We start from the raw sequence: 23,223 nt of genomic DNA, 5'->3' as shown, positions 1-23,223 counted from the left end.
AAACTACAGGCATTATGGCAATAAAGCTGTTATTTTAGTCTGTGGGCTAAGCATTAATAAATAATCTAAATTAATTTGTTTTCCATATTCTTAATGTAACAGGAGAAAGTTTGCGGGTTCCGCAGCATAAATAATTTGTAAATATCGGCCAAAAATTTGTAGCCACATAATATTTGTCACTTGTCACTCCAGGTGCAATGCATCATAATCATATCATTCATTACGTAATTTGAAACGAGAACAGTGGATCATGTGTATATAAGTATAATTTAATCATAGTGAGAGCATGCTTTTGAAAATTTTTTCTCTAGACCCACAACTCCACAAGGTTTTACAAATTGACACATTGAAAAAATGGGGCGAGAGTGAAAAAGAGTAAAACTAATCGAAAAAGATCATTGATTGATAGACAAACGTTCCTGTATGTCCCCTTTGCAGCCAAATGAATGTGTACACGCTCACATGAAATGAACCACACATGCCTCCCAAGTAATTTAATATTGCTGCCCACCATAGAATAGGGAATGTTTATTTTAATGAGATGAAAAATCATGCCGAATTTTTATTTGATTATTTACTACACATTATTTTTGCTACGTATTGATTGGGAATTTCGCAAGATAATTATGCCCTCAAAATCGATTGAAACAGTGCGGAATTGAATGTATAATGTAGCGAAAATTCACGTTTTTTCACAGCGCTCCGACCTGTCAACACCCAACATTCTCTTGCTAATAGATATTCAACATGCGTAAAAGTGTATTTTTCATGTTTTTTTATTCGTTGCAGGAGATAAAACTGCTGCCATTCAACGAGCGACTGGATCACATTTCGTTCCAGCGAGCTGGACAATCTTCCTCGTTCTCCTCATGATTCTCTTGAGGGTTGAAGGAGGCTGCAGATAAAATATGATCTTCTCTCTCTCTCCGCACCAAGAATGATTATCCACCCATCTCTCACGCTCCCGATGATCACTAATCATTTCCTTCCGGATTTACCAGCCAAACTCGTTTCTGCCATCATCATCCTGCACCATTCTACGCTCCCACTACGTACGTACGTCCTGCAATAATACGTGTGAACAGAAACAATCTCAAGTTCCGATGATCGGGTGCGAAGTTTTGGGCTAAATTCCTCTTCTACCATTATAGACTTGTATTTATTGCTGCTCCTGCAAATATAAAGTAGTCAGTGTTTCCACACATATTTACCGATGAAAGTTCCCTTGCAAATTTTTTATGAAACAACTCTTATACCAGTTTGTATTATATAATGAGACGAAGGTTTAAACAGTGACACATTTATTGCCAACGAGGAGATGTTGATGCGTGTGCGTCGTGGAAATGGATTTACGAGTTCTTATGAATGATTGTCAACTGATGAATTTTTCGTTAAATCGTATTTTAAGTACTATGTACGTTTTATTCCAAATAATTACAGAGCATTTATTCTCTTACATGTTAAATGGTGAATTTATATTAATGTTAATCAATTAAAGTGGTGCGAAGTGGTCGTTGTAATCTAAAATGTAAATAAGATGACTCCCCACGTTGTAAAGTTTAAATGGGGTACTTTTACCTTCTAACTGTGATATTTCTTATACTTACTCGAATACGGGGGATATGACAAATCTGACACAATGTTGTACGTGACATGTATACAACATATGTATATATATACATAATTACCTTCTAATTACGAATATTTAACCTTGTACATAATTCTAGTCATGAGATTAACTACTTGATTAATACATTTATTAACTAATCGGAAATGATGTAGGCGTGCCGAAGTCGTCTTTGAATAATTGTGGGGTTGAAAGTCTGCTAGCTCATAAGCAAATAATCATATTGCGTGTCTGCGCAATACAAATGCATAGCGTTTGCACCCAGCACAAGTGAAATTCAAAAAAAGTAATGGCATTTAAAATACCATTTGTGTTTGGGGCCCCAGTTGTCTTGCTTTTTGGTTTATGTTAATCCGAACTCTAGAAATAGCAGACTTTTCACTCATGTTTCCTCACCTATAATTATGAATTTTTTCAAGTCCGCAGTACTAATTACTGCTGTCGTCCAAATAATCTTTGTTCATTATCGACAAGTCAAAAAATTGTGCCAAGACAGGTTTCACACCCAGAAACTTTCTCCAAAACCAAAACCTTACAATTTGCACCACTACAGGATATGCAACAAATCATAAATAGGCACATGAATACATACAAATAGTAAATAACCACTAAACGGGGACAGAGTAACAAGTGTGTTAACAAATCACCCATTAACTTAAACGGTGTAAAGTCATGAACAGTTCCTTGAGTTGCAAAGTAATTTTGCAGCGATATGTGGTAAAAGGTTGCCTCCCATGTTGATAAACAGGTCATAAACGGGCAAACTAGATCAACGACTTGTAATTAGTCCACCATGATCACAACGGGCAAGAGTAGACGACGGGCCAGAGAGAAAGAAGTAATGAATGGTTGCCGTTATTATCCTATTTGCTAACAAATTGTAATAACACCTCCCGCTAGATCAGTTTGCTAAGAACAAACAAACACATTGAAATAAAGGACTACAAATGTCGCATGTAATGCCAAACCTGAAATAATTTCAGACAACTCCGAATCTACCAAAACAAACATGTGCACATACACGAGGAGCCAATGCATATCGCCACCAGCCATCCTTGTACTGCTGCTGGCTTCCATTAGGCGGAGGTGAAATACAGTAATGCCGAAATTAACTCCATAAAAGCGAAGCTTCCTGTTGTGAAGAAATGTTGATAACATTTATCTCCAACTCCAAAAGCGCAATATTCATTACTCGACTATTCTCGCCATATCTTGACTCTGTGGAAAGTGTTCCTTTTTCCCTCTTTCTAGCTTTGCATACATATTACACGGTCGGTGACGGAAGAACTTGAAAGTATCATTGCGTTTCTCTTTCTTTTCTCTCGTAGAGGCATTTTCTGGCCAATTCGCAGGAATAATGCATCTGATACGAGTGTGGCAGCGGTCATGTTCCTAAAAATAAAGAGCAATGGTCTAACGAACAAGTTGTGCTGGCGAGAGTCAGAATGGGCACGTATTTATTTGGTGTAGGTAAAAATGGCGTGCTTTGGTCACGGTGGAACATAAAGCATGCATGGCGTGCTAAGAAATCAAGAGAGAGAGAGAGAGAGAAAAGAACATTAGAAAGCTAATTCAGATTTTGAGATTGAGTCCCTTTCAACTTGAACCTTCCACGACTAACACTTAAAGAAAGTACTCAAGTTCCTAAACTAAGCATTACTGCTACAAGCAAGTCAAGTTTGATTTCACCCTTTCTTGAGCTTAGTTGTACAAAAAGTGTTATTTTGCTTGAGTTAAAATGCACAGAGACGTGTTATGTATGTATTCGGTGGTAAAACATTTCATAAATCATTGAACTCAAAAGAAGGACCAATAAGCAAAGCACATGCATGGGAAAGTTTGTACATATTCTAACAAAATGAAAATGCTTTCCAACGTCTTCTTGAGACAAAATGGGTTCTTTCTTGTGCTGCACTTTCACTCCATAAGACTTGCTTCTCATTACAAAACCAGATTTCATCCTGGGAGATGAGGGCAGTAGGACGCAAACTATTATTTGCGTTGCAGCAGTCAAGCCAAAAAAGTTGGGAGACAAGTTTGATTTTTGATTTGGGTTCCGGTCTTCTTCTGCTTCGTAAATGCAGTGGTCTAAACTAAGGAAGGGAAAGAAGAAGCCTGCAAAAAATATGCGAATGATGCGACTTCCTTCTGGCTGAACTATATCTACATATCTACAAATAGATACGCATACATTCACCCCGGCGTCCAACGTAGCTGTCTGATTTTCCAGTGTAAAAGTGAAAGTAAATACGATCTGGGCGGACAAGGACGACCATTGGTGCATGTTTATGAAGTAAGAAAGAGGCGCAGAGTGTATAGTTTTGCATTTGGAGAAAGTAAACAAACAGTAAAACCAACATCACAAAACATGATTTGGATTGAGCTGGAGTTTGGTTTTAGTGGAGGAGAAAGTTTCAAGTGGCACAAAAACGGGAGAAAACTCTTTACGTCCAAGTGCGACCAAGAGTACGTAGCAGCAGACCATCATCAGTCAGAATATTGCACGGCGGCAGTGGTCGTGCGGTCCTTTCTACTTCTTCTTATATTTGGTTGGATACTTTTATGTACCTCTCTCGCCCCCACTTGTTTTCACCACCACTTGCTCCAGTTTTACATAAAAGCTTGATAACTCTGAGCAATGTCGTGCATGAATTTAAATGGAACCAAGCATCACGTCAGATGGAGAGGGCAAAAAAATGAAACTGCCATGAATTTGATTGTGTGAGTTGACTTCTTTTACTTCCTTTTGCTTTCCTTTGTTTCTTCTGGTGTGGAAAGAATGTTGACCTAAATGGGACTACTATTGCAGTGTTGTTTAGATTGGACATGAGTTTATCCTAACAACGGTGGCATAATATTATTGTGCGATAAGAACAAAAATCATTTGGGTACGATGTGGGATATGCATATAAATATATGTATACGATCATTCGCGTTAGGGAATGCTTTCTCTGTTGTTTTTTTAATAAAAAATAAGATTAAGAAAAATTTTGGCTCTATTTGTGCTGTGTATTATGTGCTTGGCGTAAAAACTGGGAGTACGTACTTAAGTGTATACAAGAATTGTGTCAATTTGATATGTGAATGGACTTATCAACTCCCAAAATGACATTAAGCACTGTTACATAGTTGGTGGTAATGCTATCACACCAATTTATTTCTAGGTTAAAAGCAGTAAAAACAGTCCGAATTCCGAGGGACGTACTTAATGTACGTCGTTCAAATAAACAAATACGTATTTTATTTGGAACAACTTATCTTCTGCTTTCCCCAGAACATTTACGAATGCTTTACTCCATGCACAACAGCACATGCCTATAATAATAGTAATACTAATAATGCTTAACGTTATTTGAACCACAATTTGTTCTAATATATTTTACTTATTAAGTAAGGCAATAAATAATTATGTAAAGTGATTGCGAATGAGTAAATATTCTTCTTCAGTCTCGTAACGAATGATAAATATTAGGCATGCATTTTTATGTGTATGATAAAAATAGTTTACAATTTCCAAAGCTGTTTAAGAGAAAATATGAAAAAATATGTGCTTAATAGATGAAATCTTTACCTGTGTAAATAATGTATGAATAGCTAAGCATATGCGCATTTGAATAACCGAATGTGTTTAATAATGAGTGTGAGACGAACGCATGAAAGTTGTCAGGATTTTTAATTACATTTGGTCAATGAATTACTGTCAATTGAATCTCTTGAACTCATAAACCTTGTATACAAAAAGTGTATTAGCTAATATTATCTGATAGTGTGAGTACGTGTGTAATATTGAAATTCTCAACATGTATAGACCATTAAACGTGCGTATAGGAAATAAATGGAAAATTCCATTGTTGTCAAATGTATATGAAATAAAATATATGTAATTATTTAAGTTTACTCATAATAAAGTCCGATATCCTACTTCACACCTACATGACGTACATATGACACATCGACACAATGTGTCAAATCATGGTCCGTTTTGTGTTAAAAATGTGATAAGTCACAAATTATTATTCAATATGCATATTTCAATAGTTAGTGGGAGCATGTAGTCTTACTATATATCGTACTTACGTATGATTAGTGGGGCGCATCAAATTACTATTACTCTAACTCTTATATAAACACCAATTTGTTTGAATGGACAAATGGGTTTACGAAGGAGGTAGAGAAGGAGAATCGATCAATATGAAGTACCTTTAGCAGACGATAATCTGATTTACTGCACCACCAATCTTCTTGATCAGACTGGTTTGACAATCTGAATAATTCAGTAGGATTACTTCACTCACCTACTGATCTCCCATACTTAAACTGTTTCTTTCACTGCCTCCATCGTCAAGCACCGTCACAGGTGAATGGATAACAAGGATTTAGCTAAATCCTAATATAAATACGAATAAGGTCCCTACCAAACATTCATCTCAATCAGTGGGACTCACATAAATTTTAATGACGATAAAACCTGGCTAGTAGCATTAAGAAATAGAGGCAGGTCATTAAATTGATGTAGAGATAAATGTGCGCTAGGTGCCCTCTAAGGCGATAGGTGATTTGTCTCATGATCCGGACAATAACGTAGAATGAGTGTTATTAGATAGACACTCATTTCTCGTATGAATAACAATTTGAGTTGCCAATAATTGTCACATATTTCTTTATTGCGCGGAGAAATAAATCTGCGCGAGATCGTAAGGATTAATCGACTCATGATATACTTATGTACAGGTAAAATAGTATGCTATACATTTGCTATATATTTGGGAACTCTATACATCTCATAAGCAAATTCTTCTGCAAAACTTTCATCACATTCTAATCCTACATAATCAATTTCTAAAGAAAACGGACCGTCAACTTTTGCAGCAGCAATCCCAAAGGAAGATATTTGAGTAAGCGGTACCCGTTCTTGAAAGTCTTGTGTTCTGCCTTTACTTGCCATCACAAACTTACTAAAGGGGATCTGATTTATAGAAAAAAATAACAATCAGTTTTACACCATCGTCAGTTAAATTAACTTGAAGCCTAATAAAGGGTACTCTGCTTATAACTTGCAAATTTCATTGAGAATATCTCACCTTAACAAATTGCCAATAAGGGCCACCTCGTGTAAAAAGAACATAATGATACACATCGTTCCACGTGATATCGTAAAATCCAGCAACGGAAAGATTAATCACAAAGGATCTGCCATCGCCTCTTACTCTCATCACCAAATGAGTATAATTGGACCAGTCCATATGTGCCCGACGCTTGAAGGATTTCTAAAGTAATCCAGTAATATGGTAAAATTCACTTAAAACATAGTTTATGCCTTCGATCGAAGGAAAGCTTTCTCCGCTTTGCTTACCACAATGTCATTCGATTTCATTATACAGTACCCAGCATATTTCACTCTTCCGTCTTTCGGAGGTCTAGTATTAACAAAACCCTGAAAAAGCCCCTTTCCTAAGGAGGAAGGAAGGAAGTAAATCAAGGAACCGTCCTGTATTACATTAAAATATCTCGAAAAATTAATTATACCGGTTGGACTCATGACTAGCTCACATTTGCTAAACCCTTCGTTATGGTCGCTATCTGAGAAGGCCTGAAATTGCGACAGTGTGTTCTTATTATTAAATGTCCACACTGGATCTCTATCCCCTAAAATATATGAAAAAATCCACATAATATATTATAAATCTGCAGTCAATAGTTAGTTAGGTGACTATATTAAACCGTGCAACATAGGTAATAATAAATCCATACCGTGTATCACCCACAAATGGCTGTCATCACCCGTGACATGGTCTTTAACTTCTTTTGTCCATTTGAAGACCTCATCTCGTAAATCCCTGAATCCGTCCTTCAGCCCCCAAAGTTTTTTGAGTTGTTCCTAATTATAATTGATTGTTAAGTGAAACTTTACTTTCAAAAAACGTTATTTCCTTATGTCATCAATTAATTATTTGTGCAACCTTTTCATATTCCTTCGCAAATTTTTTCTGGTCTCGGTATTCTCCTCGAGGGCTTGACTCCCAAAACCGATTAGAAACGCTGGTGGACTGAATACCTCGTTCATTAGAGGGAAACAGTGAACGACGACACTGTCGACATGTATCGTGGAACAACTTGGTATTTTTCCACATATTTCAAAGTTTCACTTTCGTCACAATCCGAGATTTTGACAACTGGAAAAATAAGTTTACATTTTGTCCTTCGATCATCAGCACAAACGGAACGAATCAACAAAACATCGAATGGGCTGAATTAGTGGGGAAGGAGAAACTCCCGCAGACTTGACTCGTGCCCATCCACAGCCAAACTTTAAATCTACCGACAACAGCAATTCTCCGAAAGGACGTCTCCCGAATTCAAGTTAATTTAATTTGTAATTTGGTAAGATTTCAACATTTGATTTATTGTGGTGATTGTTACGTCTGTTTTGGTAGAACTGGTGTTAGAATAATTGTGAAATTATATTATGTGTGTGTTTTAAGTTGATTTTATGTGTTGCACTGTATACATTTTTGCTATTGTCACATAAAATATTGATCCAATAATCCAATTGCCTTTTTAGGTAAACGAGAAAAAAGCTACTTTGTTAGGTAAATGGACACACCAGGAGAAGATTCTGGCTTTGGGTATGAAGATCCACTTAACCTACTGGAAGAGGGATCGCATGGTATTAGTGTAAATGTAAGTTTATGAATGCAATTTTGAATTCCAAGCAACACTTACCAATTATTCTTTTATATCTGTTAGCTCCAACAAAATCCTGATGAATCGGATGAAGGAATTGAACTGAATGCTGGGTTTGGGATGAACCAGGAAGAGGATCCCTTAATGGCTGATAACTTTGCTGATAACCTGAATTTTGTTCAAGAAGGAATAATTCCTCCACATATCCAATTGCAAATGGCTCACGAGCAATTTAATCTTCAACATCAACCGGATCAGTTTGAAGAGTTGCTTCAACAAGGAAATTTCGGATTAGGAGGTAACCTTGTACTTCCAAACATGAACCAACAACAAGTACATTTACAACAAGACCCTCCTGGCGATGACAACAATAATGACAGGCCGGATGATGTAAACAATAATACAACGGATCCAAATCTACGTCAACAACAACAGTTAATTCTAGAGCAGCGACTTCAGCAACAGCAACAAATAGCACAATTAGAACAGTTTGAGAATGATAATGGGGAGCAGGAAGAAGTCGTTAACGATGACAACAATGAGGTCAAGTTTGACGTTGGCGGACTAGTTGATGATAACGACGAGGTGGAAATTATAACAAATGGAACTACTCACGGGAAGAAGGATAAGCGAAAAAAGAAGAAGAAAAAAAAGAAGAATCGGGTTTTCCCAACCGATATTGTCAAGGAAGAAACAAATGTAGAAAATAATAAGCAAAACGAGAATATAAAACCGGACCCAGATGTCGAAATAGAGTAAGTTTGGATTTTTGGAACACCATCGTCAGCTAAATATATTATTTAAAAGCGCATATACATATATATTGCACTAATTGATTATTATGTATGTTTTTCAGATATGTGGCGGAAAGATTAGAGTTGAGCGTATTTGATCCCATGTACCGAGCATTTGCTAATGTATTTGAAAACTTCCGGATAAGTGACTTTCGAAAATTGCCAGATGGGGAGAAATCAGAAGACCCAAATTTGAACCTCAAGAAGGTCCCTAAAATTGACCTAGAAGAGGACGATGCTGACGTATGATATTGTTCCTATTTCACCATTGTGTAGTAGTAGTATATTTTTAGTCGTTGTTGATGATAAGAAGCTCAAGCAAGTTACAATTATAGCTATTGATTAACTAACACAATATCTATTTTGCATTGTACAGAAAAAGGACGACGACAAACCCAAGCTATCAAAAAGGAAGCTCAAAAAGTTGACTCGTTTGTCAGTGGCAGAGTTGAAACAGGTTGTTTCAAGACCGGATGTCGTAGAAATGCACGATGTCACGGCTAAGGATCCTAAACTGCTAGTTCACTTGAAAGCTTACAGAAATACGGTCCCAGTGCCAAGGCATTGGTGTTATAAACGAAAGGTTTGTGGAACTTATTATAAATAACAATAACATTTGTGTTTGTATTGTCAGGAACCTAAGGGCGTAAGTTTATTCATTTCAGTATTTACAAGGAAAGCGAGGAATAGAGAAACCACCATTTGATCTCCCGTTATTTATTAAAAAGACTGGCATTATGGAAATGAGAGCCGCATTAGCTGAGAAGGAAGATCAAAAGTCTCTCAAAGCTAAAATGAGAGAAAGAGTGCGTCCTAAAATGGGAAAAATTGACATTGATTATCAGAAATTGCATGACGCGTTCTTCAAGTAAAGATTAAATTCAATGGATTTCAAATCTGCATTCTACTATGTTTAACTAAAAACTAAAATTATGTTTTAATTTTTTAGATGGCAAACAAAGCCAAAAATGACTATTCATGGTGATTTGTATTATGAGGGAAAAGAGTTTGAAACAAGAATGAAGGACAAAAAGCCAGGAGACCTTTCGGATGACTTGAGGACTTCGCTTGGAATGCCGATTGGTCCTAATGCAAATAGGGTCCCTCCCCCATGGTTAATAGCTATGCAGAGGTATGTAAACTTGATACAAAATATTTCAAAATATATTGCAATAGACGACTTTTCGGATAATAATATTATAACGTGAAATATGTTTGTTACTATTTAATACCAATGATATAAAATTTATTGTGGACGTTATTAGACACTTTAACTTATTACTATTTTCAAATAGATACGGCCCTCCACCTTCTTATCCTCATTTGAAAATTCCTGGACTAAATGCACCAATCCCTGACAGTTGTAGTTTTGGATATCATGCAGGTGGGTGGGGAAAACCTCCAGTTGATGAATTTGGTCGTCCACTGTATGGAGACGTTTTTGGAATTATGACTGGAGACGCTTCGGTATGTTGTTCATACATGACTCTTGCTAGGTTAAGCATTAGATTAGATTAAGTTCAATTTATAAATTTCTAATCAGGGTGCTGCTGAAGAGGAGTACGTTGATAAAACCCTTTGGGGCGAATTAGAATCGGAAGAAGAAGAAGAGTCAAGTGAAGAGGAAGAAGAAGACGAAAAGGACGAAGATGATGAGAAAGAAGCACCTGACGAAAGTGGATTGCAGACACCAGCTGAAGGGCTTCAGACGCCTTCAGGATTCTCTAGTGTCCCTGCAGGCCTCGAGACACCAGAGTCTATTGAACTGAGAAAACGCAGAATAGAACAGGACATGGAAGGGTACCTATACAATATATTATGTTTTATAACTAGTAGCTAAACAAACAACTAAAGCTGACGACACACTTATTTTATAGTGGAGATACTCCAGCAGCCTTATATACAGTACTTCCAGAAAAGCGAGTGGATAGGATTGCGGGAGCTATGATGCCTTCAACCCACGTTTACGATGTTATAGGCGCGGCAAAGGAAAAAGCTAAGCCATTCGGCGTTAAAGATTCCAGCGCAGTGGAATTGGCATTGGACCCATCTGAGTTGGATTTGGTAGATACTGCGGCAATGGAAGCACGTTATGAGCAAACCCTTAAAGAGAAGCAATCGTATGGCCATGGCGAAGACTTATCCGATATGGTGGCCGAGCATACTGCAAAACAGAAGGTAAATACAATACAGATATTCCAAGGTTTTATTTCACTAGCTTGTGATTTTTATTTTTATTAATAAATCTTTCATTTTTTAGAATAAGCGAAAACGTCAAATGCAGCAACAAGATGTTAAGAAAGGAGCAAAGAAGCAAAAAGAATTTAAATTTTGAAACCAAAATAAAGTTACAAAATTCGGCGGGGTATTTAAATATCGTTTCGAATTTGCATGTACATATACCGTTCATGAGTTAAGTTGTTAATGTACATATATTGTCTTAAAATTAAACGTGTTGATTTCATAACTTTTTATAACGTATCACAACTTCATAAAAACTATGTTTGTCATTTTATTATCATCATTTGTAATTCATTATGAGTATAATAAATGTTGACTTCAATACGGAATAAATTTGCTGATAATTATTTAGCCTTTATTGTTGTTAATTAAATATAATACATTAAATCGTAGCAAAGAAAGATTGAAAAACAAGTATCTAAACAAGTATCGTACTATTTATTAATTACTGTGTACAGTCGCGAAAAATTATCAATAACAACTATTTATAAACAAGCCACACGACGAATTACTATTGTGAAAATAATTAGACCTTGGGATTCTTGGCCATGGTGAAAAATTGAAGATGCATTAGATCAGATCGGCAACTGCAATTAAATAATTTGAGCACATTTATTTAGCAACAATTATTACGAGAGGAACTAAAAAATTGCTGAAATTTTGCATACCGTTCATGGGCATTTCATCAATCTGTGTGGAATAGTACTGCTCAATATCTCGGAGAATACGAATATCATCCTCTTTGACGAAGTTGATGGCAACACCTTTACGACCAAAACGACCGGATCGACCAATTCTGAAAAAATATAACAATTGCAGATTCAGGTTCAGACTTTATTTATCACAAAAATATACATCTATTGTCACATTTAATATTTTTCCACGTGAATTTACCTGTGAATATATAATTCTCGATTGTTGGGCAGGTCATAATTTATGACCAATGAAACTTGTTGTACGTCAATTCCTCTCGCCCACACATCAGTTGTAATTAGTACTCGACTGAAAATATGGAACACAAGTAAATTAGTTTTAAAAGTTTCTTAAATGTTGAATATAACAAGTTCTGAATATGATTAGATTTAAACTTACGTTGCCTGATTTCTGAATTCCTTCATAATAGCATCACGCTCCTTTTGAGGCATTTCTCCGTGCATTGAAGAAACAGTGAAATTGCTTTCACGCATTTTCTCTGCCAACCAATCTACCTATTATGCCAAGCAATAACATTTTTTTGTCATATATATTGTTCTGCTAATCTAGGAAACAATGAAAGAATGGAAAAATTACCTTGCGTTTGGTGTTACAGAAGATAACCGCTTGTGTGATGGTGAGTGTATCGTACAAGTCACACAAGGTGTCGAACTTCCATTCCTCGCGTTCCACAGCTATAAATATAAATACCAGTCAGTAAATTGATTAAATGAGTTATGAATGGAGAGAGTGATTCAGAGACGTGCGAAAAGTAACAACATAACATATTTCTGCATCTTGCACTCACCCACAAAGAACTGTTTAATTCCTTCCAATGTCAACTCGTCGCGTTTGACAAGGATTCGGATCGGATCAGACATGAATTTGCTCGTCATTTCTAAGATTTCATGCGGCAAAGTAGCAGAGACCAGTACAACCTAGTGGGGTTGAGATTTTAGTCATCTCTAAATTACAGATTGTGTATATTTTTATTTGTTTATTCCAATTCGTACCTGAGTTGAAGGTGGAAGATATCTGTACACATCGTAGATTTGTTCTTTGAACCCTTTATTTAGCATTTCGTCGGCTTCGTCCAACACAAGCATTTTAATAGCCCTTGTTCTCAGACATTTTCGTCTAATCATATCTATTGCAATAATTAATTATTGCTTCAGTTATACATATCATTCCACTATTTAACATGCTAAACGTGTTGTATTGATGACAGTTTAAACTATATCATACCAAAAACTCTTCCCGGAGTTCCCGATACTACATGTTGTCCATAATCCAATTTTCGGATATCTTCTCCAAGATTTGTGCCCCCAATGCACGCATGGCACTGTATGTTCATGTAATCGCCCAATGCCAGAATAACCTGAATAAATATCAGCCATAATATAAACAAGGATGCAATTGTTATATTTTGTTATCAAGAACACAGTAAAGCTACGTCACCTAACCTTTTGAATTTGAACAGCCAATTCACGTGTTGGAGATAAGACCAAACACTGAGTTTCCCTCTGTGTGGTGTCAATAGATTGCAAAATTCCTATAGAGAAAGTTGCAGTTTTGCCGGTTCCAGACTGAGCCTGAGCGATCACGTCTCGACCTTTAACAATCGGCTTTATTGCACGCTGTTGGATGGCTGAAGGTTTGTCGAATCCTGTAAATGCAGTAAATAGTTACATGAGCACAATAGTAGGTAGTTAATAAATTAATTTGTCCGCCTTACCATATGCAAAAATGCCTCTAAGCAAATCTTCCTTGAGTCCCATTGAATCAAATGTTTTGATGACTTCAACATTATCACTCGTTTCAAATTCAACATTGGCTAAATCCTCGTCCTCATCCAGCACTCGGCGTTTTGACGTAGAAGCAGACGCAGCAGCCATGATGGTATATTTTCGTACAATAACCTTCAATTCGGCGACAATACCACCAACTTACAACTCGACTTCAAAAATTTTGAATCAAAATACTTCCAAAACTGGTTTTTTCACTCTTGGCTGAAAAAGAAGAAATATGCGTGGATTAAAGATATAAATTCCAATTTACAAAGTACCATCGGCTTCTTACCTCGGAGGAGAATTCAAAATGTATAATTTCCGGAAACTATTATTAGTGGAAAATTAAATTTTTAGTGGAAATTAAACAAATTTGGAATTACGAATTTGTGTGCGGTGTGGAGTTGTGAGGATGAGGTTAAAAGAGTGCGCTGCGAGGAACGCTCCAGCCAAACCAACTGCCGGCGGGGCAAACTGCTCACCTCACTCGTCTCACAATCTCAAATTTTTCAGCCAGCGAATGATTGACAAACGCACCACGACCACGAGCCACGAGGACGCTGAAGCAGAATTAAATGTATCCCTAATTTTACTAAATATTAAATTAGTAATTAATTATTAATCCCCAAATTATGAATTAAGGATAATTGGACTTTAGTTTCCTCGTTTGCTAAATGGGTATATTCATTTCATTTGGTAAGGTTTATGTAACTGGCTAAGTAAGTGGCTAAATAAATAACAATAAACGGCAACCAACCGGCGGAAGCAGAAATTCTGCTGCAGAATGGTAAATTACTGCATTATTCCTTTTATTAATTCATGTTTATTGCTGAGCATTTTTGAGTTCGTAACTTAATTTTGACCAATTGATCTAGTCTTGCGAATTTTAAGGAAATTTTTTTCGTGATTTTTTTCGAATCAGTAAGGCTCAATCAAATTATTGTTTACCATTTGGTCTGCTTGCTCAGGTTGAAATCCCTATGAAGCATTATTCATTGGTGTCCTCCCTGAGTGTAATTTTGCTAATAAAATAGGCCAGATTTGTGAATTCAATTTAATTGTCAATCTACTCTTAATTTTAGCTCTGCTGTGCTGCAGAAGGAATGGAGGCTTGGAAAGCGTGCTGCGGAAATCGGAACAAGTTTTATACCCACACTTTTGAGCTTACATCCATGGTAATCTGGTCCTGGTAAGCTTACCTTTACCCTCCCTTACGTAAGTTTGTGATGGTTTGTTATGTTAGTGAACTAACCAGATGTTCCTTTTTGTCCAAGGAACAAGTCAAGCAAATCGTCTTCGCATCTGCCGTCGTCGTGGCCGTGGCACGACCCAAACAAACGCGAGCCCTCATGGATCGTTGCATTCATTCTCCACCGAATCCGGTACCACTAAGGAGGCATGGTCGAAAAATTCCATCCCCTCTAACATAAGCTCTGGATATAGTGAGTGAGCGATGATGTTTTGGTTTGTGTCCATTCTGTGTCTAATGAAATGAAGCTTAGTTTTAGGATACAACTGGAATGGAAGCTCCAAGCAATGACCCTAAGCATCCTTCTATGAATTCAGCTTACGCATTTGTACATATGCATTTGTGGAAAGGGTCGTCTCTTCTTCCGTTCCATCCATTCACCGAAAATATTGACGTGTTGAGTGGTGTAGCAGTTTGCTTTCGAGTCCCTCACGTCGTAATACCATACAACAGTTAAACCAGGGACAGAAACCTGAATCTGATTCCGATATCATCATCATCATGGAAGGCAGAATTACTATGCAAGTTCGTTGGCTTGACTTAAAAAGCTTTCGCTTCTGCACCCTTCACTTGCTATTGACGGACTCGGAATAATATCAAACAATACCGAAAACCTGCCAAATCTCAGTCAGTCAGATATAATCATGATGCTTTGAAAGATATATTATATAGAGTAGAAGAATCCATCAAGATTTAGGTGTTATTTTTAAAAGCGTTGTGTGCATATCTGTCATTTTTAAAATCCTGTTCGTCGTCCATCGTTGTGGGATACAAGGGGATGCCGAGGATAATTCACTAAATGTTTTTTGTTGTTCTTGAAGATAAAGTACGCTAATGAGAATGTGGTGGTGGTGGTTCGCTGTGCTTTATCACCGCTTTCTACATATACTAATAGTTGTATATGACCATATATAACAAGTGATGCACGGCACACTCTCGGTCGGTGGCGTGGCTTGCTCCACGGTTTAGTCATTATGATGATGATGATGTCGCTGCATATGTAGGAAGGAGGGCACGGGTTTGCTCGGCAGTCAGCCACACGGCCACTATCTATCCGTACCTTACTCGTCTATTTATGTATATATTATGTTTTTATCACCAACCTCACTTATATTAATCTTTTGATAGCATTTTACGCCGGTGTGGTGTTGTGAATCCTCGTCCTTTTTGAGAAGAACGGATGGAATGAATATCGTCGTCTTCATCGTCATCTTAAAGACCTTTTACAATTGGATGAGAGAGGAGAGAACTAAACGAACGAACTCGCTTGACATGCCTCCTCCTTTTACCATCTCCATTATTATGGGAAGAAATAACGCATCTTACATGTAATGGTATAATGCAATGTATGTAATAATGTGCCTTGAGCATGCATAACTACCAGTTTTATTATTGCTTCTTATTCTTCTTCTTCTTGTATTTCAGAAGAGAGGAGAGACGCCTGTGCATGGGTATGCATGGTAAAACAAAAAGACCTTCGGCTTCTTGAACAACTGAGGAATCGTGCCTAAGAAGTAAGAACTGTTGCCCGTGGCCTGCTGCTGCTTCTGTTGGAAAATAGCTATTACACAGCTGCTCTGTTTTGTTCATCCACCAACAACTTTACCACCACCACACAACCACATTATTCATTCCTAAATGCTCGAGGAAGATTTGAGATCAACTCCTGCTCTTGCTTTGCTCCTTCAATAAGCTAAAGAAGAAGAAGAAGAATGAAAGATAATAAAAAAAATCCCACTCTTATGCCCTGATCTGGCCTTTCGCAGAGTGACTGAGGTACGGAGATGAAATTGGAAGTAAACTGATCTGCACTGAAAACTGCGTTAGCTAAGCTCTTCCGAGTAATAGTAGAAGTAGTAGGGAACATCAAACTCTTTGAATTGAATGGTGATTTCATTGGTATCTTCTGCCACTAATAACAACCGTGGTGGAAAATAATATGTTGCTCGCTGTTGCGATATTATTATGCGATACTATGTACGTATGTACAGCATATACTGCATGCATACAACATATATACTGGACTGGTGTTACTCGGTATATAAAGTTGTTTATTCATTTCCCGAGGAGTTACCGTGCACGGTGCTCACACTACTGTTTCTAATACTACTGGTTTAAAACAGTCTCTTGTAGACTTTTAGGAGCAGTTGTGTGTAGGGCTACCCTACCAGCATTATTATTGCCAAGAATTTTACAATATGGAAACTAATATTTAAGTGGCCATTGTTTTGTAACTTTTTAATACGAGTGAAAGTAGTGATTATTTGCGTTACGACTTGAGTTTTAAGAACCAGAAAGTATGCTTGTACCATTTGAACGAATGTTTGTGAATGCGATTTGTTTGACATAATTTATTTGAATGTGAATAATACTCTCATCATTGGGACAAACACGAATATACAGTGAATGGTTATAGTTCGCTGGCTCGCGCAGTTTCAAGTATGTATATAGCGTAGTATTCGTCGTCGACTCTGACTGTCATGGACGAGGTCATTATAAATGTGGAGGAAAAATTGTTAAAATTATTATCTCATCGGCTTGTGTGAAAGTGATAAAATGAGCATCGGGCTTGTTATTGTTCCCCTCCACTTGTATGTATCTCTACGTATATACTGAATCGGATCGTCACTTTTCAATCAATCTCAGACCAGCAATGCAAACGACGCTAGCAAATTTTTACCTAATTTAGAAAATTTCTTCTGTTCGATAATGGTGATTGAAAGGATGTTGTGAGGCAAGGACCATTAAATTTTTAACAATTTCGAGAGTTTTGACTAATAAGCTGAATAACTAACTACTATGCATAATAAAATAAGTCACCGACTAACAAATGCATTTTTTGTTTAATTTCAGGTGATCTATCAATCATCTAAAGCAACAAGAATTTGTTGTCAAATATTCTTCACACTGGAGCAGAAAACTAGAAGTCTACTCTGCAATCTGTACACAACAGGCCGACTATTTCTTTTATCCTTCTCAATGTTAGTGGTGTGACTGACTAAATAACTTCAAACACGGTTTATCGCTGTTTATGCAAAACAAAACGACGAAATCGAAATGTCTACAGGCATCGTTCATCAACCCGACACTCCAGTTTCTTCTGGCAGCCCTGCCAGCGTCGGAATTGAAACCGAAACTTCTAAATTGGATTGTTTTGGCAAGAACGATGAATTGGTTGAGGATAGCTGTTCGACCCCACCTATGAATGAGAATGAAGATTGTCACAGCGGTAGTTCCTCGTCTTCACCTGCAATGATGACTCCAACTCTTAGTTTTACCCCTCCAACCAATGGAATACTGACACCTCCGAATGATGCAGACATTTCAATTGATTCAGGGAAATCCGACAAAGGCTCTGGAAGACTCAAATTTTATAAGGGTCAGTAACAATAATTAATTATTTCAGATATTTTTAGGCCTAGATATTTATGAATTTAATTCTGCAATTTAGATGGAGTATTGTGCTTGGAACTATCTCACCACGACGAAGGTGAAAAGCGAAAATGGGTACAGATTCGAAGCAAGACAATTTTTCCAACTGTAGTCCATACAAAGAAAGAAGTCACCATTCCACGACATGTTTCCCCAAGTCCATCATTCCATAGTCCCTTATCTGTGACAAACAGTTTACAGCAAAGATTAGAAAGTTCGGCTTCGCATAGCAGTAAGAAAGAATTATAAACCAAGCACAATTTTACATGAGTGAAATGCACACGGTGTAATGTTAATTATGTTGTCTAATTTTATGTTTTTTTTAGCAGCTTCAGATGATGGATCCTCAATGTTATCATCACCTCGAATCAGGGAGAGTAGTTGGAGAAAACCGGTGCCTCACAAAGGAGTTTCCTTATGCCTTGAATTTTTATTGAAATCCGCCCCATGTGTCAAACAATTCCGAAAACATTATTATTCCAAGATATTCCAATCACCACAAAACTATCGAAAGCCTTGCAATTATAATAACTATGATAAGAAGAGTATTAACTACCTACAAAAGACGCCCGGCCTCAAATGCTCGTGTGATATTTTTCATAGTCTTAATGACAAGTGTGAGGCAGTTGTTGAAGACACTCTTGTTGAGAATAGTAGTACTTTAGTTGGAAAAGGTGGTGGTGGTGACCAAGAAAACATTGAGAAGAAGAGAAGAACAAAGTCGCCAAGTTTGGAATTTTTAGTGAAAAGGCTTCATCATGAAAATGAAAAACAATTCAAATTATTAGCCAGCATAAAAAATGTTCACCGAGCTATGGATCATCATCAGCAAAATGACAGGAGGGCAACCAGTGACCACCACCATTATTCTTCATTGCCAAAAAAACGTTCCTTCAAGGAAACTGATATGAAGGACTCGTCACCTCTCCGTCCTGCCAAACTTTCTCCAAAATCTAAGAGTGTGAAAACTATTTTAAACATTCCTGGTTTTAATAATGAGTTCTCCAAATGTTCCACTACCATCTCTCCTGAAAATGAAATTGATCGAGGCTCTTCTAGCTCTTATTTTGCTGAGCCATCCTCTTCATCATCATTGGTTTCTAATAACTTTGATGGGAGACAAATAAAACCTGATGCTTCTACCAGGAAAAAATCAGGCACTAATCGAGTACCACACAATCACTACGAATCAGTAGCCGGGGTAGTAAATTATACCTCGGTCGCTAAACCACCTCGGAAAAGTCCAACGACTTCTCCATCTACTAAACACCTCTCGCTAAACAGCTCGAGCTCTATTCAAAGTGCAATGTATTTATCCTCTTTGCCTCCTGAGCAGCAACAAATTTTTCAACAACAAACAATGTCCAAAGCCATTTCGTACACAATCAACTCCTTGTTAAGTCCGCACAATAATCAGGAGTCGTCATTGTCATCGTTGAGAAATTTATCCGGAAAACTGACAGGTACTCCACAAGGAAAGGATAAAACAAAAGCTGGAAAACGGGAACTTAACAAGAGCAGCAATGTACTTTCAATGCAACATGCTTCAAATTATTTTGGTATAAAAGGGGACCATGACCAAAACTCATTTCTTCGTCATCTTTTGGACACTTCAGATCCCATTCCAAATCCTACCCTTCAAGAATCCTGCAAATCAGAAGTAGTTCCAGCACCCAATCCTAATAATTCCAACAGCGGCAGCAGCACCAACAACAACAACAATAACATCAACAAGGGCAAACAACAATCTCAATCAGCGTCTGATGTCAGAAAAACGTCCAGTAAATCTAAAGAAAAATTGCAACAACAACCCTCTGCCACCATTGTGGCTGGGGGTGGGGGAGGGAATGTCCATCCAACTTCATCACAACAGCAGTTTCAACATCAACTTGCAGGATTCTTTCCTCCTGCTGCTGCGTTTATGCAACCGTCGTTGTTTGGGGCTGGATTTCCTTTACATTTGCAAGGATACGAGTCCCTTTTCGGCGGACATCATCCATCCGTTGGTGCTCTTGCCGCAGCAGCCGCTGCTGCTGAGCTTCAGTATCAATCGCTTCTCCCTCCAAGTATTCTTCAACAGATGAACCCCTCAATGGCTGCTGTAATGGCTGCGTCCTATCTTGGTGCATCTCCAAGTGGTGGTGGTTTACCTCCAACCTCGTCATCGTCGTCGTCAGGCTCGATGGCACCCTCTTCAAGATCTCCACCGAATTCTCGACGTTCCGAAAATTACAACAACAATAGTAATCGTAATAATAATAATGGTAGCAAAAGTATACCTTTAAACTTGAGCCAAAGGGGAATATCGCCTGGAGGAACTACTCCAAGCGGCGCTTCCTCGATACCAGTTCCATTCCATGCTCCCAGCCGTGATAATCCACATTCTCGCATTGGATCTGCTTCAAGAAATTCTTCCTCCAGAGGAAGATTAACTAAGGCCCTTGATGTTATAGATGATGGTAAGTGATGATAGTGAGGACGTGGTGATCACTTTTCTAAATATTGCATATCTAGAAAACATGTATCATATTTTTTTGTGTGTGTTTGCAGAAGTGCCCCTCAATTTGAGCAAGAGAACGTAAACTATCGGTAGAAAAGCCGTTCTGGTGGTGTGGATTGGTCCGAGATACCACCACCAGAAGATCTCCAAGATGCGTGCCACACTGTATAAAAAACTGAAGCTTATTTAACTACTACAATTGACGTCAAACCAACAACTATTGGTTATTATTAATTGAAACAGCAACTTACATCTTACTATTTGTGAACTGATTGTGAGCTTTAATTATTCTACCTTATAGTAGATATTCGCAAACATTTACATGTAGATAATATATAGATTATATATACAATCCTCCAACCAAGACTTGTATTTGCGCTTCCCCAAAATGGGATGGGAGTTTAAAAGTAAAAGTTTTATTATTAGTTTTTATTTATAACGTGGACCGGTACACAGTACGTAAATGTTGGAATTTTTCAATTTATTGTCATTATTTAAACGTTTTTGTGTTCTTTTTCTTAATGCAAATCCTGATAACTCGAGGGAACTGATTAATAATTTTTAGTTTCTCTACATAGTCATTTTAAATACGAAAATTTATCATTAATATTGATATATTAATCGTCTGTGCCAATTAAAAAATGGGAACAACCAATGCAATTTATAGTTCCACAGAAGAATGAATACTGTCACATGCTTATGACAAACTAACAACATTATATAACAAAGTTCAAAATGAAAAGTTTGATTGAACAAGTCATCAAAACTAATCAAAAGTGCAATGTTATCTCACCCTCTGAACTTTTTGGTACTGCAAAAATAGTGTTTATTAAAAAATAATCTTAAATCTACAATATAATTTTCATAATTGTAGGCCTATCAAATCAAACTGTTTTAAAACTCTTATTAAACAAGAAACGATGGACTGCAACCGTGCTATTTCAAATGAATTTGCCTTCACATTGAACAAAACTACTTTCAAACGCCTCGAAAAAATTTCAATTTCTACTAATGCTATGATGTGTGACATATTGTGTGTATATGGGTGGACGTTATGAATGATTTGATCATAAATTTAATCAGAATCTCACTTTGCCTGTGGATGTTTATATGTGAGCACTGTCCATCCAACAACCACCCTTAATTCGTCCTGTTCTTTCTGCCCATTGCAAAACATTTAATGAAATGTACATCGTTTCCGACCTTTATACAAGCTATTTTTCCACACCTCTTCTAATGTTTAGTGTAGCTTTACGTGTTCTTGAATTTTAAGACCTGACATGAAACCATTGTTATAATCACCCACGTGTCTGGAAATTCTACCGTTTTCTGAAACGTGTCCGTGTGAATAGACTTTATGTATCTCATAATGTAACTGCAATTTTGTTATTCATGAACTATTTTATCATATGCAATCAAAGCAAACTAAAAATAAAAAAGATTATATACAAAAAATATTTAAACAGTAAACTATTCTCGTCACAACCTGTATTCCATAATCCATACATGCATACCATGCTACTACAGATACTATGCGATGGATCGACAACAACGCCTGCAATTGTGAAAAAGGGGGACAGAAAAAGAAGCCAAATCTATCGTTGGTGGTGGTGAGAACTTCTCTCTCTATTGCATAACAGGCGTTAATATGGAACCGTCCACTAATTAGTCCTCTTCGGTTGCTGGGCCGTAGCCCCTCTGCTTACGATTAGTATTTGTTTCTCGGAATGACGGGGGAGAAAAGCAAAGAAAGCGTCCGGCAAATCCATACGCCAAGCAAAACCCGGTGAAGGATGTCGCTGAAAGTACTAATTAAAAGAGGTTGACTACAATCTCTCCTGTGAAACATTCCTTCGTGCATTTTTACTAATTCATATTTATATTTACTGCATATTTAGCATTTCTGACTAAAAAATGAAATGAAGTCATCTAATCTAATAATGTGTAGCATATACCACAGATAGCTCTTAAGATTATTGATACCCGACTTTAATTTACTTGCCCGTCGTATTTCTTTCATCATGACTCCAAGTTAAAAGTTGCAATTAACGGATTTAACCCTTTTTGACTTGCATAAGATGGTGGTGCTACGGCTTTATTAGATGGGCTGGGGCGACGATGAGAGCATAGAACAAAAGACAGAGATGAGGGGAAGGGGAAATTGCTCAAGAGAGGGCAGAAAGTGCCATGGAATAACACATCCTTACAGATCGCTC

The 23,223-nt window shown here is 37.3% G+C and overlaps 5 protein-coding genes across 15 annotated transcripts in view; 3 read left to right on the top strand and 2 right to left on the bottom strand.

Moving 5' to 3' along the window:
- The window catches only part of LOC110843505, a 93,225-nt gene extending 87,672 nt beyond the window's left edge, over positions 1–5,553 (top strand). Inside the window, exon 13 of the mRNA XM_035847605.1 lies at positions 790–5,553. Coding sequence (XP_035703498.1) covers positions 790–905 — 116 coding nt within the window. The 3' untranslated portion in view covers positions 906–5,553. The remainder of the gene's footprint in view (positions 1–789) is intronic.
- Positions 5,554–6,264: 711 nt separating this feature from the next.
- On the bottom strand, positions 6,265–7,876 carry LOC110842768 (complex I intermediate-associated protein 30, mitochondrial). Its single transcript, XM_022088569.2, has 6 exons — positions 7,588–7,876; positions 7,379–7,505; positions 7,154–7,273; positions 6,981–7,078; positions 6,709–6,894; positions 6,265–6,593 (listed from the first exon to the last, which is right to left on the bottom strand). The coding sequence occupies exons 1-6, from the start codon at positions 7,756–7,758 to the stop codon at positions 6,372–6,374; spliced, it is 924 nt and encodes a 307-aa protein (XP_021944261.1). The 5' UTR covers positions 7,759–7,876; the 3' UTR covers positions 6,265–6,371.
- Positions 7,875–11,675, top strand: LOC110842766 (splicing factor 3B subunit 2). Its single transcript, XM_022088566.2, has 11 exons — positions 7,875–8,008; positions 8,190–8,308; positions 8,375–9,066; positions 9,168–9,348; positions 9,482–9,688; positions 9,771–9,973; positions 10,055–10,237; positions 10,401–10,572; positions 10,649–10,905; positions 10,983–11,283; positions 11,366–11,675. The coding sequence occupies exons 2-11, from the start codon at positions 8,222–8,224 to the stop codon at positions 11,438–11,440; spliced, it is 2,358 nt and encodes a 785-aa protein (XP_021944258.1). The 5' UTR covers positions 7,875–8,008; positions 8,190–8,221; the 3' UTR covers positions 11,441–11,675.
- A 4-nt stretch (positions 11,676–11,679) lies between these two features.
- LOC110842767 (eukaryotic initiation factor 4A-III) lies at positions 11,680–14,275 on the bottom strand. Its single transcript, XM_022088567.2, has 11 exons — positions 14,119–14,275; positions 13,775–14,048; positions 13,503–13,705; positions 13,285–13,417; positions 13,053–13,186; positions 12,848–12,977; positions 12,637–12,734; positions 12,439–12,554; positions 12,241–12,348; positions 12,015–12,142; positions 11,680–11,933 (listed from the first exon to the last, which is right to left on the bottom strand). The coding sequence occupies exons 2-11, from the start codon at positions 13,932–13,934 to the stop codon at positions 11,917–11,919; spliced, it is 1,227 nt and encodes a 408-aa protein (XP_021944259.1). The 5' UTR covers positions 13,935–14,048; positions 14,119–14,275; the 3' UTR covers positions 11,680–11,916.
- Positions 14,276–14,332: 57 nt separating this feature from the next.
- Positions 14,333–22,464, top strand: LOC110842765 (putative uncharacterized protein DDB_G0277255). 11 transcript variants are annotated; one of them, XM_035847598.1, is made up of 10 exons: positions 14,333–14,403; positions 14,469–14,613; positions 14,909–15,015; positions 15,101–15,268; positions 15,329–16,421; positions 16,501–16,851; positions 17,929–18,454; positions 18,527–18,739; positions 18,834–20,966; positions 21,058–22,464. In XM_035847598.1, the coding sequence occupies exons 7-10, from the start codon at positions 18,133–18,135 to the stop codon at positions 21,087–21,089; spliced, it is 2,700 nt and encodes an 899-aa protein (XP_035703491.1). In that variant the 5' UTR covers positions 14,333–14,403; positions 14,469–14,613; positions 14,909–15,015; positions 15,101–15,268; positions 15,329–16,421; positions 16,501–16,851; positions 17,929–18,132; the 3' UTR covers positions 21,090–22,464. The 11 variants fall into 11 exon arrangements, with proteins under 11 accessions (XP_035703491.1, XP_021944257.2, XP_035703492.1 ...); XM_035847599.1 differs by having other exon boundaries at positions 14,359–14,613; positions 15,329–15,600; positions 16,204–16,421; XM_035847595.1 differs by adding an exon at positions 14,795–14,839 and having other exon boundaries at positions 14,359–14,613.
- Positions 22,465–23,223: the final 759 nt, after the last annotated feature.

Source organism: Folsomia candida, unplaced genomic scaffold (assembly GCF_002217175.1).
Source record: "Folsomia candida strain VU population unplaced genomic scaffold, ASM221717v1 Fcan01_Sc002, whole genome shotgun sequence".
Classification (NCBI taxonomy): domain Eukaryota; kingdom Metazoa; phylum Arthropoda; class Collembola; order Entomobryomorpha; family Isotomidae; genus Folsomia; species Folsomia candida.
This window is presented reverse-complemented; position numbering and strand designations above follow the sequence as displayed.